The sequence below is a fragment of the Melospiza georgiana genome, chromosome 3 (assembly GCF_028018845.1).
Source record: "Melospiza georgiana isolate bMelGeo1 chromosome 3, bMelGeo1.pri, whole genome shotgun sequence".
NCBI classification, from domain to species: domain Eukaryota; kingdom Metazoa; phylum Chordata; class Aves; order Passeriformes; family Passerellidae; genus Melospiza; species Melospiza georgiana.
Window position 1 is genome coordinate 35,947,972 of NC_080432.1, and position 14,812 is coordinate 35,962,783.

Consider the following 14,812-nt stretch of genomic DNA (forward strand, 5'->3'; position numbering starts at 1 on the left):
GGACTGGAGAAGAGGATAGGGAAGAGATAGTAGTATTTGTCTTTCAGATGGGAAGTTGAAAGAAATGCAGACATTTAGAGTATGTTACTCTGGAGAAGACTTGGTATTTGAATGACAGCCCTTAAAATTGTCTTTCCTTTAAGGCAACACCATAAGAACTGTGCTTAGGCCATAAAAGCCTATCAGGAGTTGCCCCTGTTAATTCTGGATTGGCCATGTAACTTTGGTACCACGAGCCAGGCTGGTCCTATGGCTGGTATTGGGCATTCATTGTAGATTTTCATTTCCTCTCAGTTGTCCCCACTGCTTGTCCTGCAGCTTTGGAGGGGCATTCCCTTTTCTAGCATGATTGGTGCTATGCCACCAGACAAAGGCTGGATTCTCTCACTGCTGATTCCAAATCCAACAGAAGCCAGTGTAGCTCATGAGTGTTTACTTTTTTGTTTGTGCACTGGTATTATCACTGAACTTTACCAGGGAGAGAGGTTGCCAGGACTAAAGGCAAAATGTAAATGGAAGTAGATATATTGTTGGAAACACTGGTAAACACTTTCTGTGTGGCTGTGCATCAGTGCAGATTGGGAAGTTGCTCTTGTTTTGCTGTGAGAACTCTGGAACATGCTGCAGTTTCACTGCCTGAATAACCACAGGCTGAATCTGAAAATCACATTTTTCATTAAAATGGTCTTTTTGTGCCTCTTGCTAGTCATGGTTGTCTGGCTGAGCAGGGATGTTGGCTTTGACACCAAGAGCATGAGGGCTGCCTGTAGGACGTTGAAATTCTGGTTTCTGACCTGATTTATAAGTAGTTTATACTTTAGGCTTTCCTGTTTAATAGTTAAATAAACTGTTTAAGAAATAAAATTCTTCTGATAATTAAACCAGTATGCAGGACAAAAGCTGAGCATGGCCACTTCTTGGCTGAGCCATTTGGTGTGTTCCCATGTTTCAGATCCCAGTTCTGTTGTGAATGAGCTGCTGGTTGAGAGCACTGTGGGAAGCCCATGTAACCCAGCACTGTGAGCTCTCACCTCATGACTGTATTTTTATATCCACTTGTCTCCTGTTCACAAGAGACACTGACAAGATGTTAGGGAATGCACTGCAGGGAAAATACAATTTTGTAGAGACAGAATTTTCCATCTACTTATTTCTGCCTTTGTAGTGTTACTGTGTAGAACACAAATTGGAAGATGATTTCTGCAGGCCCTGCATGCCACCTGATTTTGGACTTTGCTCTGATGGTGGCACTCTGGAAATTACAAGGATACCCCAATAGTGCATTTCATCAAACACAACTACTTTTGGCTGTCAAGAACATCTGGTTCTTTCTTTTAGCCTGTGGGGCATATCACTAAGTTATACACTTGGTTCTAGGTAAAAAAGTGTTTTGTCTTCCTTTTTCCTATAAATAATACAACACATGAGTGGGAGTCAAGGGAGCCAGAAAGTAAAAACCCTGCTGATAAAAGCTCCTTGCTCTGTAGCTGCCTTCGACAGGTTATTGGGAAAAGTCCTCTTGCTGCATTCAGAACATGTTAGGAAATTCCTGCAACAACACATTACAGCATAACCATAAAAGAAGGTGACATAATTCATCTGACAAATAGCCAGAATAGGAGGGTGAATTGCATCCTTTCTGTGTTGAGTACAAATCATCTTCAAAAGCACAGTACTATGTTTTTATAGCTATGAGAGGCAGAGAAGAAACTGTGTGTAATTCAGCCTCAGTGCTATGAAGGTTAATACTGTGAGCAGCCCATAGCAGAATAGCTGCAGCTTGAAGTAGTAAAACAATACAGAGTGGTTTGGGGAGGGAAAAAAAAATCCCTAATCAAAAAAAGTGCATGTAGATAAAGATTAAAAAGCAAGGCTGTTGATGGAGATCCTGGCTGATTAAAAAGTTGCAGTGTTAGTGAAGGGTGTTGAAGTGGGTAAAATGAAAAGCAGTTAGTCACCAAGGAGTCTCTGTAAAAGCAGGATACGGATTTGATCAGCCTCAGAATAGTTCACATGTGAAGTTGGGAAAAACAAGTAGGCAAGAAGAAATCGAGATTGGCAATTTTAGGAACTCTTGAGAAAGAGTAGTGTAAAGGGTGTTACTGTCTAGAAAATTGCTGTTGGCTGCTTTGTGGCAGTGTCTTCTAAGCTCATTAGCAAGTTAGTGATGATTTTACTGGCACAGTTACTTTACTTAATCTTCTTTCACACTTAGCATGTTTGTTTGTTCTTACTTTTTTGGAAGAGGTTGTTCAGGAATGTTAACTCTTTAAAAAAAAAAAAAATTGACCCTTGAATACTTTCTGCCATGCAGACATATTTCAGAAATGGCCACCAGTGATTCCATCTGGATTTCTCTGCTTTTTGAGCAGAGGCCTCCATGCATCATAGGCCCTGCTGTTTATAGAAGTGGCTGTACATATGGCATGGAATCTCAGCCAGGGTTTGAAACTGCTTGTGTGTTATGCAGGCACAGTGGGAGCCTTAGGAATTGAACTTGGTTTATGGAAGTTGTCCATAGGTTTTGGAGATGCCCTACCTTTCTGTAGCCAGAAAAGATTGCTCAGCACTGAGGCTGGGAAACAGCCAGGTGAGGCACTGGTAACAGCAATCTCTCTTATATTAGCATAGGTGGGAAAAAAGCTGCCTTTGCTTCCTGTTTTGGACAGTAAGTTGTAAGATACCTGAGGTTTTCTTGTGACCCTTTGACAGCCAGAAAACACAAGTTGCCCTTGTTACTAAAAATTATTGCATTAAATATACCATGTCATGCTCATGTTAAAATACTGAGCAATTCAGGCGAAAGAGAATCTGATCACTAGCATAGAGAAGGGTCCTGTGACTGAGGAAGAAAAGGAATAGTCTTTAAGATCACTGTTTCTAAAATAGGCTTTGCCACATGAGTGAAAAAGATTGTGTGGTGCTCTTTATTCTGGCTTTCCCAGAGGGTCACACTCCTGCTGATCTTAGTTTGGCCCCTGGTATGTAGATCCATCTCTCCAAACAAATCTCAAAAGGGACACAAAAAAAATGTTGCTCTCAGCAAGAAAGCCTGAATCTTCTCTCTTACTTCTTGCGCTTGCAAAGGCAGCAGTGAGTTTTCATCATCTCTGAGAGTGTAGGGACAGCCTGAAAACCCATGTACAAACTCCCTGAAGGCTGAGGTCTGGAGTGTCCCTACTGTGATGTACCTCAGAGCTGGAGAAGTCATCTTTTTATCTCTAAAGTTAAGATGCAGACTTAAAAATGGTGCCTTCAGGGAGGTCATGTTCTGGCATACAGGAGCCAAGTGCTTTGTTCTGAGCCTCCCATCAGCTTATACTCAAATATCACTAAAAGCAGTGTGAGTCCTGTGAAAAGAGTGGTAGATACTGCCTTGTTACATGGAATTTCATTGGGTCTTCTCAGCAGTGTCAGGAGAACTGCCAGAAACATGGAAAGGCAGGGCTGACTGACAGATTCTCTCCTCAAGGTGATCTGGTGGGTAGAGGTCAAGAAGAAATGGCAGCAGCAGCATCCGAAGGGTCATATTTTGGGGCCATCTTTTTCTGTGATGTGCAGAATTTAATCTCAAGCAGTTTAATTAGCAGTTCATCTGCTGCAGTAATTAGAAAGGTGCAGTTCCATGCAGTACAACTTGATCCCATCCACAGCATCATGTGATCTGGTCCTAATGGCTTGTTCTCTCCTGAATTCAGGGGAGTCTTGCTTCACACTGGAGTGGTTTGGAGCAGGCTCAGGCCAAGGCAAGCAGCTTGTGAAGGGTTTCCCTTGCATGGGGGGATTTGGCCAGTGCTCCTGGAGCCCAACTCTGAAGCTAGACATAGGCTACTGTAGTAGTTAGGGCTTGGTTTTTTTTAGGGCATTCCTTCTTGGCAGGGAATTAGGAAGTTGACCAAACTGGTCATATTCCTGAGTTGAGACTCTGTGTTATGCTCATGTCCTAGGCATAGCTGGCCCATTTTCAAATCCTTCAAGAGCCAGCAAGACACTGTTGTGTGCAGCATTTGGAAATATGTGGGACTCTTCTTTCAGGAGATCACAAAGCAGTTCTTAAGTTCAAGTGTTAACTTTGCAGGTGAAATTCAGAAATAGGGTGATTCCTGGAAGATTAAAAAGCTAAGAAGAGACAGAGCAGAGAACTTAAACAACAGACTTGTCAGCTGCTTTGTTATTTTTTCAAATAGGTACTTGTAAAAAAAAGTCAACATTAAAGTAACTTTTACAGATGGCTGATTTGAGATATAAACATCTGAACTGGCACATTTACTGTTCTGCCTGCCATTGACCAACTCTTTGATGTGTTTGTTTCCAGGAACACCTGTCTGGTTCTTTGTGAAAATTGCTCCAATTCGAAATGAGCAGGATAAAGTGGTTTTATTTCTTTGCACTTTCAATGACATAACGGCTTTCAAGCAGCCCATTGAGGATGATTCATGTAAAGGTTGGTCTTTTTCACAATTATATATTTATGCTGCTTTTGTTTGTTTGCCCTGGTCTTGAAAGAGCTGAAGTCCTTTAAATACCCAAGGCTAAGAATGAAATGTTAAAATAGCTTGTAGCTGTGCCACTGGGGATGGCATTTGTGCAAGAAATGGTTGCTGATTTCTTTAGTAAAATTGTTCTGGCCTGCTCTGGAAAGGGTCATTGCTAATGAAAGCCCCAAGTGCTTCAGAAAGACCAGTTTACATAGTAAATAGGTACTGTTCTTCCATTAAAATACACTATTAACCCACTCTCCAGCATAGCCCTCAAGGATTCACAGTGCTGCTCAACAGCCCTATACAAACTGTGTGTGAAACTCCATGAAAAACCTGAGGAATCAACCTTGGCTGAGTCTAGCAAAGATCAGAATAATTAAATTCTGCCTGACTCGATGTTACTTGTCATTATTATGGGATTTCTTATGTTAAAGTCCTGTTCTAGTTTCTTTTAGCCTATGTGAGAGATTCCAGTTATCTTAAGTGGAATCAGGTTTAAGCTGTCTTGGAGAGTGAACACTAGCACAGCAGTGTCCTGCTCTTAACCCTTTGCTGAGCTGCCGCCTGGAAACCTGGCAGCAAACTCAGCTGTGACAGCAGCATAAACTTCCACTCAGGTTCAGAGCCTGTCAGAAACAGACCTTTTGTACCCTATGGAGGATTACAGAGACTTGCATCCTCTGGGGTGAAAAAGGATGTAAGTTCTCCTGTTGTTTGCATTTTTGTAGTATTTAATAATATTTGTAGTATTAAATTAAACAGGAAACTTACTGTGAAGATGAAGTGATTTACATTTGTTCTCAAAATGTTATTCTTTAAAAACATAGTTTCTCAAAGTGGAAACACCTGTTACCATGAAAAAGGAAGTACAACCTTGACAAACATACCCCCTTCCAGGCTATGTGGATAATTTTTTTCTCCTGGTAATGCTATTTGTTTGGTTCCTTATTGCTTTAATAACACTAAAAATCTTAGCTTGTCAGAAAGTTTGGGTCTGTTTTTTCCCTGCCTAATGGTGCTCACTGTATACTGATGAGGAGTGACAGCACAGATAAATAAGCATGATGCAGTAAAGCTGGCTCTCATTTATTTGCTGGTAGTGAAGGCCCTTGCTTCATTTAGTCAGTTGATAAGCAGGACTCAGTCAGGAGTGCTAGCTGTGTCCTCTGCTTTCACAGGGGTTCCCTAATGTGGTAGAGACAGGCAGTTTGTCCTTCACTTTCAACACAAAGAAACACTTCAGCTTTCTTTTTTTCAATACAAGCATGTTGAAGAAAGGGAATCATAATTGTGTTTTTCTTTTTAAGTCTCCTCTGTATCTTAAAATTATGCTGTTCTTGCAGTGAGCATGGTAATTCTCAGTGGTTGCACATCTGCAGCAGTATAGGCACTAAACCTACACATGAATGCATGGACTTGCAGAGGAGTTGATGATGGGCAGAATTTCTCCCTCAGGCCCACGAAAACTGGCAAAATAACTAACAGAGGTTGCAGACAGAAGAACTGAATGTATTATTTAGAGGCCACTGGTTCACAGCTCTTCACTCTTTCCCTGACTGCTATGTCTTTATGTACAGGAGGGCCTGTGCACTAAATGAGTCTTCCAAATATTATTTCTGGATTTCCTAAAATTATTAACGTTTCAGAACTTTCATGCCGGTAAAGAGTTCTCTGTCACTTTATACACAAATCAATCTTGGTATAAATGGAACTGCACTTTCTGTTTTGATCCTTAATTTATCCCTTTTTCTTCCATAATATACTTGCTGTAGGAATTTTGTTGTGTGATATTGTATTAATCACTTGATGGCTAGATGAGCAACTTCTTGGAGGAGCTGATTTGTCAAACAGAATTTTACACGTGTGTCCATGTCTTTAATGTAAGATCTCATGCTGTGAGAGGGGGAACAAAAGGCAGATATGAGGTGTTAGGTAATCATCTGTAGTAGGCTCTGGGATTCACACAGTGGAAAAAATGGTTTTGGAAGATCTAAAAAAGGTAAAATTGTACTAGCTTGTTCTGAGAACCATTTACACACATGAGCTTTGAGGAGGGCGTGTTCTTTGTGCTGTGTGCAATGTTACACAGGAACTCTGTAGCATGCTTTTGAAAGAGGCAAATTTTCTTAGGAATGTTTCTCATATTCTCAACCCAAATGAACTTTCAATCTGAAAAACTAAAACTGTGAACTGAAAACTGATTGCTAAATCAATTCTTTTTCCTTCTTTCACCTTCAGTCAGCTTAGCAAGTACTTTCCTTTTACCGTGTTTGTATGTGTAATCAGTTTCCTATGCTTATGAGTACTAAGTATGTAACAGGTTGCCTGTAGATGCACACATGTTAATAAAATGTGCTCTTTGCACAGTTGCAGGACTTTATAGTTGAAAGCATTTCAGATTTTCGGAATCAGTGCCTGTATGTCTATGTAAAGAAAACCATTAAATCGATCATGTTCTTGTACTACATAAGGAGCAACTGATCTGTCAGGCTGAGCCTGCTTAGCTGTGGTGTATCTTGGTTTTCTATCACCTGCTGGCAATTTCAAGCCTGATTGTTCAGCTGCAAATGATGCAGCTCCTTGAGTGAAAAGTGTAGAGCTGTAATGGCAGGTGTTTGACTATACAAAGATGAATAGGCATCTTTCCCCTGAAGGTGACTCAGAGGAATAGAAGGTTTCATTACCATTTTTCATGCTTACTTGTTTTTTTATTGATTAATAATGTCAGACGTTGGAATAGATGAAACAAGTAAGTCACATAAAAAGTAGACTTCTCATTGTGGCCTTTTTTTAATTGATTCAGATAATTTAGATATGTTTATTTTATGATTTCCATGGAAGGTAAGTAAGCTTGCTTTTAAATGCAGCAGCTTTAAAAATAGTGTATTCTAAATAAAACTGCTTAAAAATAGTGTCAGTGATGTTGATAATTTTTTTAAACAACCTCTTTCCACTTTTTCCCCTTTGCTTGCCCCTCAGAAAAAATAAGGGAAATGTAAAAGAGGTTTACTTGAATAGAAGAAGGCAAAATCAATCTATAGCATAGCTAAGTTTGGCTTGTCAAGTGCTAGGTCACCTTCTTACCTGAATTTTAAAGTTTATGCTGTATTTGGAATAATGCATTTTGTCTGTATATGTCTCTCCTGGTTTGAGATCTAGCACACCAAGTATGAGATGCTTGAGAATAGTATATAAAGTGGAATGCATCACTTTATGCAAAACAATTATTTATGCAGACAAATAGAAACTGTGCTTGCACTGTGAGTGGTTTGTAAGAAGTTTGCCTGAACAGATTTTGAATGTATGAATCCAAGGTGAACATATCCAGTAGCATCTATGCTGTCTCATAAAAGCTTGAAAACTAAGCTTTGGAACCTAATTTGTGCTTTTGATACTTCATTTTTATACAAAGAGGTGGTCAAATTCAGCATCACTGAATCAAGTAGTGAATAGTTGTTATCCTCCAAGATGATGTAGCCTTCTGTGCTTTGTAGCAATCATCAGTTGCCATCTTCTCTGCAGAAGATGCTTTATTTCATGTTGCAGCTAAGCTGTCCTTTGCATAACAAGCAGGGGCACAGACACAAAAAATATTTTGTCTCCTTCATCTTAATTCAGGGGAAAATTCACGTTTCCTCTTTTTTTTTTTTTTTTTTTTTTTTTTTTTTTTTTTTTCCTTTTTGTTTCTGGAGGATTTTTTTTGGGGATTTTTCGTTCTGTTTTTAAGATGTATTTATATGAACAGAGCCAGTGTTTGAAATATTTTGATTAAGATATACTCTGCTTTCATCTGGATGAAATGTTTTCTTAAAAAGAGGAAACAAATGAAGGGGAAATAGTGAATATGTTAAAAACTTCAGTATGCTTTCCCAGTCCAGATGGAAAAATGATACTGTTTTGGTCATGAGGTTTCAAAGAGAAGAATGGATGTAAGCAGGGATCTTTCATGTGTGGGAATACAACGGTGGCTTGAGTGGAGGCAAGAACTGCTGGAATCTTGATTTATTCGCATTTACACAGTTGTGTGAACAACAGGGCTGTGGACAAACAAGCTTGTTCTCTAGCAGACAATGGCTTCTTGTTCTGACTCTAGGAATTGTGTAAGTCATGGATCAGCAGCATGGTAACAAGGGATCTGTAACTGCCACAGTTCCCAGTGTTTGGATTCTGGAGTTATCAGGAATGAATTGAGAAGAGTGGTGGGAAACAAATAGCTACCTACAAATAAATAATAAGTGCTTTGTGCTTGAGTATCAACTTACTGAAAAATACAGAAAATTCAACTTAAGGCCATTGTTAAATGAAATCCATGCTTTAAGGAAGAAAAGTTTTGATGCCACAGCACAGAAGTATATTTCAATGCCATATTTCCACATGAAACAAACCTCAGGGGACAGCTTTTGTGATCATCTTGTCTTGAGTGTTATCAGAAGCAATTTCTGTTCATCTTTTTGCGAAGAAATGGTGGAAAACTGAAAGAACAGTGTGGAATGCAGGAGTGCTAAAATCAGTGCTGTTAATCTTGAAGGCTTTCCATTCTTTTGAACTGTAAATGTTTTAATGTCATCATTGCTTTGTCTGTGCATGATATTTTCTGCAGAAAAGAGACCAAACAATGATAGAAATGGGTTAAAATCAAAGACAGGGGCACAGACAAGCACCACCATGGGGTGGTAGCCAGCTTTATGTTTGGTTCCTGAATTGCAAGCTGTCTTCTCTTCTATGTGAACTTATCTTGTTTGAGGATTACATATGCCTGTATTAGAAGCACCTAGGATCACTAGATTTTAAATTTAATTTGTGTTTTCTCCATTTCTAGAGGAAAACAATGGATGTAGGGCTATACCAACTGCTTGTGTTGAAAGAGAACTACTAATCCATATCATCTGGTCCCTCTGCTTTAGCAGGACAGACACCAATATATTCTTACAACATTTTGAAGCTTAGTTCCTCATCTTGGAAAGCTCCACGACCCTTAAAATTTAGTGTTTGTGTTCAGTCCTATGGCTTAAGTCCATAACTTGACCTCTCTTTTTTGGATAGATAACTGACCTGCTGTTGTCTTTTCAGGCATTACTGGAGATGTTATGATTCAAAAGGTTTAGTACTGGCATTCTGTTTAATTTTTATTTTCTTTTTCCTATGCCACAATCTGCAGGTCTAACTGTATGTTAGAGTTGGCACATTTTTATCTTTTTCTTTCACAAAAAAACAGAACTCCAAAAGGAGGAGGGTGTTGTGTTCTAGAGATGGAATTCTTACACGTTGCACATGGATTTGGTGCCTGGTTTTAGGCATACCATGGCACCATGGTGGGAGCATCTCCTAGCTGGGCCCTCAGGTGTGGTACCCTATGTGTGGAGAGAATTAGGGTATGTATTCCCACTTTGTGTCCACACTGCTTTGAAAAGCCAAGCTGAAAAGAGACACAGTCTCTTGCCTAGAACAGTTATACTGCTTTCAGATCAGAGTTTGGAGGGGGAGATCTAGAGTTTGTGGAAACAGTTCTTTTGTGGGCCATTTAGGCACCCACAAGTGAGATGTTCACGGAGGGCAGAGGAGATGCTTGCAGGGGATGCTGAGGAGAGAGGGATGGGTTAAGCTGTGTCTTTCAGAAGGAGATGGCTCCTGGGAAGAAGGGGGGTACACCCGAAGGTGCTCAGCATTCACAGCCACAGATCATAGCACAGAGTTGTCTGGCAGTGCTTTTGTGCAACAAAGCTCAAGTGAGGTGCTTCCTTTTGATCTTCCCTCTGTGTATCTCCAAATTGCCCAAATCTTAGAACAATGTTTGGAAGAAAATGCCCACTGAAAGTTTGTCCTCAGGTTTTGAACCAAATTTCGCATCTTCCAGGAAAACTCCCTCCCCATCAATCCGGTTCGAGTTACTAAAAGGAGCTGTCTATGTTATCTGGCATTAGAAATATTTTGTGCATGGTAGGGGAGGTCGGTTTCGAGTTCCCGGGCGAAGCTGGAACGCTGTGCTCCGTTCTGTTTCTCTCGGGGCTGCCCTGTGCGAGCGAGCCCCGCTCGTTCGGCTCCAGCACCACGGCCAGCTCCAGCCCCGGCCCCCCCCGGCCCCGGCCGGCTCCAACCCCGGCCCGCTGTGCTCTCTGCGGGCCCCAGAGGCCCGGGCCGCCGCTCCCTCCGCGCCGCTGAGGGGAGATCGCCGCTGCCCCCTTGGAGCGCGTCCCCCTCCGGCCTCCTCGGGCCCGGCACCTGCCAAGCCCTCCCCCTGGGCCGGGGAGAGGCTGGCTGTGACTCGGCCAGGTGCACTTGAAGCTCATAAAGCCAGCTGTATCCTGGGGTGTATCAAAGGCAGCGTGGCCAGCAGTCTAGGAAAATTATTCTTCTGCCCTACTGTTGCGGTGTGATGTCACAGCCTCTCTCAGTTATCCTGGTTCCTTCCTCAGGTGTGCCAGTCACCTCTCCCTTCCCCTCTCTTGCCCCGTGCTGAGTGCTGTCTGTCAGTCTTGACATTCCAGAAGGGCGTTGTGTGATTGGCAAAGTTCAAAAGATGCCTCTCAGCCCTGGGGACATTGGGCCATCCAGGTGTCATTTGTTCCCTGAGACTTCCTCCCCCTGGGTGGGATCCCTGCCCCTTCCCTCCCCTCTCCCTGGGGTTAAAAGACACAGCAACTATGTGGTTTGGAAGTTCTATTAAGAGATGTTGCTGGATTCAGAGGCCTGTGGGCCAGGAATAAAGCTCTGGATCGAAACCCTCCAACAGAACTGACTCCTTTCCTTCACGTCGCCTTGAAGCCTCTCTGCCAGAGGTAAACCTGAGCTCCTGCGTGCCTGGACCTGTCCCAAGCACCCAGCTGCAGCATCCAGCCAGCCAAAGGTGTCTCTAGGGTGAAACCACCACAGCTGCCGCCTCTGGTCAAGCAGCAAGGGCCAGATGAGCCCAGGCACGTTCCATCTGGCTATATTGGTATTTAATTCCAATACCCTACTCCAATCCTATGTGACCCCACATGGAGTACTGCACTCAGCTCCGAGCCCCCAGCATAAGGAGGACCTGTGGAGCGAGTTTAGAGGAGGGTCACAAACATGCTCAGAGGGTGGAGGACCTCTGCTGTACAGACAGACTGGGAGAGTTGGGTGTGCTCAGCCCAGAGAGGAGAAGACTCCAAGGATGCCTCATAGCACCCTCCAGTACCTAAAAGGGATCTACAAGAAAGCTGTGTAGGCAATGTGTTCCAGAACCAGGTTCTCATTATAAACTGAATCTTCAAAGTGCTGAGCATCCTTAGTTGTAGTTGGTGATGAGGGGTAGGAGCTCAAGAGCTCCCAGGTGGGAGCATTTTTTCAAGATTGGGACTAAACACACTGTTTCTTCCTTTCAGTATACCAAAAATATCCAGATGTATACTCTGCCTACATGTTATGGCAAAGTACTGCTCATAAAGATTATAGTTGTAGCTAGCTCTTGTGATGTCATTGAAAGTCTTCTATTTTCAGGGATATTTGAAATCACTGTAAAAAATATTCTGAATTAAAATTCAGCATATGACTTCTCTGCCAGAAGCTGCTAAATGTTTAATTTGTGCTTGAGAAAATTTATTAGTATATTCCCCCTTTTGTTTAGAGAGAGTAAAATTAATGGTTTTGTTTTGCTTTTCTGCTCTGCTTTTTATTATCTTATGTATATTTCTCTGCTTATTCCAGATCTATGCTTGATGCATCTGAGGCTAGATTCACTTCTGTTACAGACAACTGTAATTTTCATTGTGCATGACTCTAGCCTTACATCTTGATTAGTCTGAAGTGTCTTCTGCAGTGCTGTGAGATCCAAATCTGATCATTAGATTTAATATGAGATTATTCTATAGTGGACATTTATCCTTGCAAAATATGCAGTTCATATGGCAGTACTTTTGTAGAGTCATTGAATACAAAGTCACAGCAGTCATGGGTTTTATTACCGTACCACGCTGACACCTATTCTCTGACTTGCTTTTATCTGCTACTTGGTTAAATTATACTCCCTTCTGGTCAGTATTAAAGCAGATTGCTCTGTTTTAACAACTTTTTCTCCCTTTAGTCACATAAGAGGTTTTATGAGGTGCACTTGCAGCTTTTTTTGGTAATGTGTGTCTAATCTTGCATGTTTTCTCAAGGTTGGGGGAAGTTTGCCCGCTTGACGCGTGCCCTCACGAGCAGCCGAGGGGTGCTGCAGCAGCTTGCTCCCAGCGTGCAGAAAGGAGAGAACGTTCACAAGCACTCAAGACTTGCTGAGGTAATTTTTGCTTTCCCCAGGAGGCTGTAAAGAAATGTTTTTAGTCTTTGTGGGTATGTCATCTCTGTGAGCCAAGAACTGTCAGTCCTCCCTGCCCTGGGAATCTGGTTCGTGTGCTGTGAAATGTGTCCTGTGACAGCAGAATGAAAGCAGGTGTCCCAAAGACTCCATATAACCTGATTGCACTGTTGTGTTCCATATCTTAGCAAAGTCTTAGAAAGGTGTTATTAAAATAGTACTTTCTCACTTAGTTTCCATTCTTCTGAGGATCTTAATAAGAGTAGGATCTTGGACTATCTACTTATAAAACCGAGGTGAGAAAAAAGTTTAGTACACAAGGAAATCCTGGAGAATCTATGGCAGGGTTATTCTCTGTATTGAATTATGTCTAGTTAATTTTCAGTGGGATCCCAACCCTGCATTACCAACTGGTTAAAACCTATGTTTAAGTTACTGCTTTTATGCACAGAGCAGTTGTCAGATGCCACAAGCAGCACTGCAGAGAGATTAGGAAAGTGAAACCTTGTGATTTAAGCAGCCTCTCAAAGGTTTGAGATAAGCTGCAGGCAGAGAAGGCCCCTTGAAGCACTTAGGGTTTGAGGGCTTTCGCCACGAGGGGGAGAGTCTGTCCCAGGTTTCCTGTTTCTGTCTCCTGGGCCAGTAGCAGGGTCTCCCTGGTGTACAAACAGCCTGGGGAGAGGTTTGACATGGTGTTAATGACAGCACAGCCAATATCACATGGCACTTCCTGCTGTGAATGCTATGGCAGCAGCCATACTTGGCAATAATTCTTGATCATCCTGTGCAGCTGGAGGTGTAGGGTGTTGATGGGTTCCATGGGGTGTCCATACAGTCAGCTGTACTACACTCTGCTGGTTCTGTTGTATATGTGTCACTTCCTATGCAAACTAAAATTCACCTGTCTTCTTATCATGTAGAATGGCAAAATTCCTGCAGACAGGATCTTACCTAGCCAGTATTTAATACAGAAGGACTCAAGAAGGGGAAACCAATTTCTGTTGGAGCAGAGAAATAACATGGATCATGCTAGCACAGGGGACATTCCCACGGACACTGTACTGCAGGAGCACCATGTGATTAACACATGTCCACCCTGAGATTACTTTTGTGTGCTGGAATTTGGAACAGTTTTCCTCCTAATCCTACTCAAGGCTTCATATCAAATAATCCTTTCTTCTCTTTAGATCTCTATCCTTGAGTTGTAGTTAATGCTAAAATGTAGGCAGCAAAATGTAAGACAAAGGGTCTGAGATTATTCTGTTTGGCAACAGTCTGGCCGTCAGTGACTACATGTTACTGAAAGTTTTTGCAAGTCCATGTGCTCAACAAGTCTTTGCAAGTATTCTTACTGGCACAGCCAATTGATTAATTACAAATAATAAAGGGCAAGTGTATAGTTTACATGTCTGAAATGAGTTTCTTTAATTGCTGACTAAATATTGCAGTCATAATTTTACAAAGAACATTAGCCCCAGCTGTGATGTTAGGTAGCTTTTTTTCCTGCTGTAATTCCATTTAAGCCAATAGAACTACACTACAGAGAAAAGAAAAGTGCAGATGATCATACAGACAAGACCACCTTTCTTTATTTGAAGATATATGAGGTGCCAGGCTTCTTATTCTGCAAAGGTTTTTTGATAATGCTGAATATGGGATCTCTAACAGTTCCCTGTTGTATTTTCAGATTTTTTTTTCTTCATCTCTGCAGTAGCCTATGTGAAATTTTAAACCTCATACTTTTTCTTTTGCTACTCACTACGACATTTCACATCAATCTTGTTTGTGTGACAAGGCTCCACGTTTATTGCAGTGTTATTTGTGTTGCTCTTAGTTATTTATCACTTATATATTTGAATGTCTTGAGAGGCTGTTGTGTCCCAGAACCTGAGTAGAGCAAGGTGTTGGAGCCTGCCACAACAGCTTACAATTTTTTATTGTTTATGGAACAGTTTAAGAAAGGTGTTAGTGACAGACTAACAGGCCATGGATAATACAAGCAGTGTCTTGAAGCTTCAGTCTCTGACTTTTGCCAGTAGGCACAGATTTTTTTTTAGCCTGACTTCTCTAA

At 41.6% G+C, this 14,812-nt stretch overlaps 1 protein-coding gene across 2 annotated transcripts in view; it reads left to right on the top strand.

Moving 5' to 3' along the window:
• KCNH1 (potassium voltage-gated channel subfamily H member 1) overlaps nucleotides 1–14,812 on the top strand; it is a 181,577-nt gene that overhangs the window by 17,354 nt on the left and 149,411 nt on the right. For both annotated transcript variants that reach the window (XR_009114253.1, XM_058020444.1), the window contains exons 4-5: nucleotides 4,316–4,444; nucleotides 12,605–12,723. Coding sequence is in view for 1 of the 2 variants with exons in the window: in XM_058020444.1 (XP_057876427.1) it covers nucleotides 4,316–4,444; nucleotides 12,605–12,723 (248 nt within the window). In the remaining variant the exon portion in view is untranslated. The remainder of the gene's footprint in view (nucleotides 1–4,315; nucleotides 4,445–12,604; nucleotides 12,724–14,812) is intronic.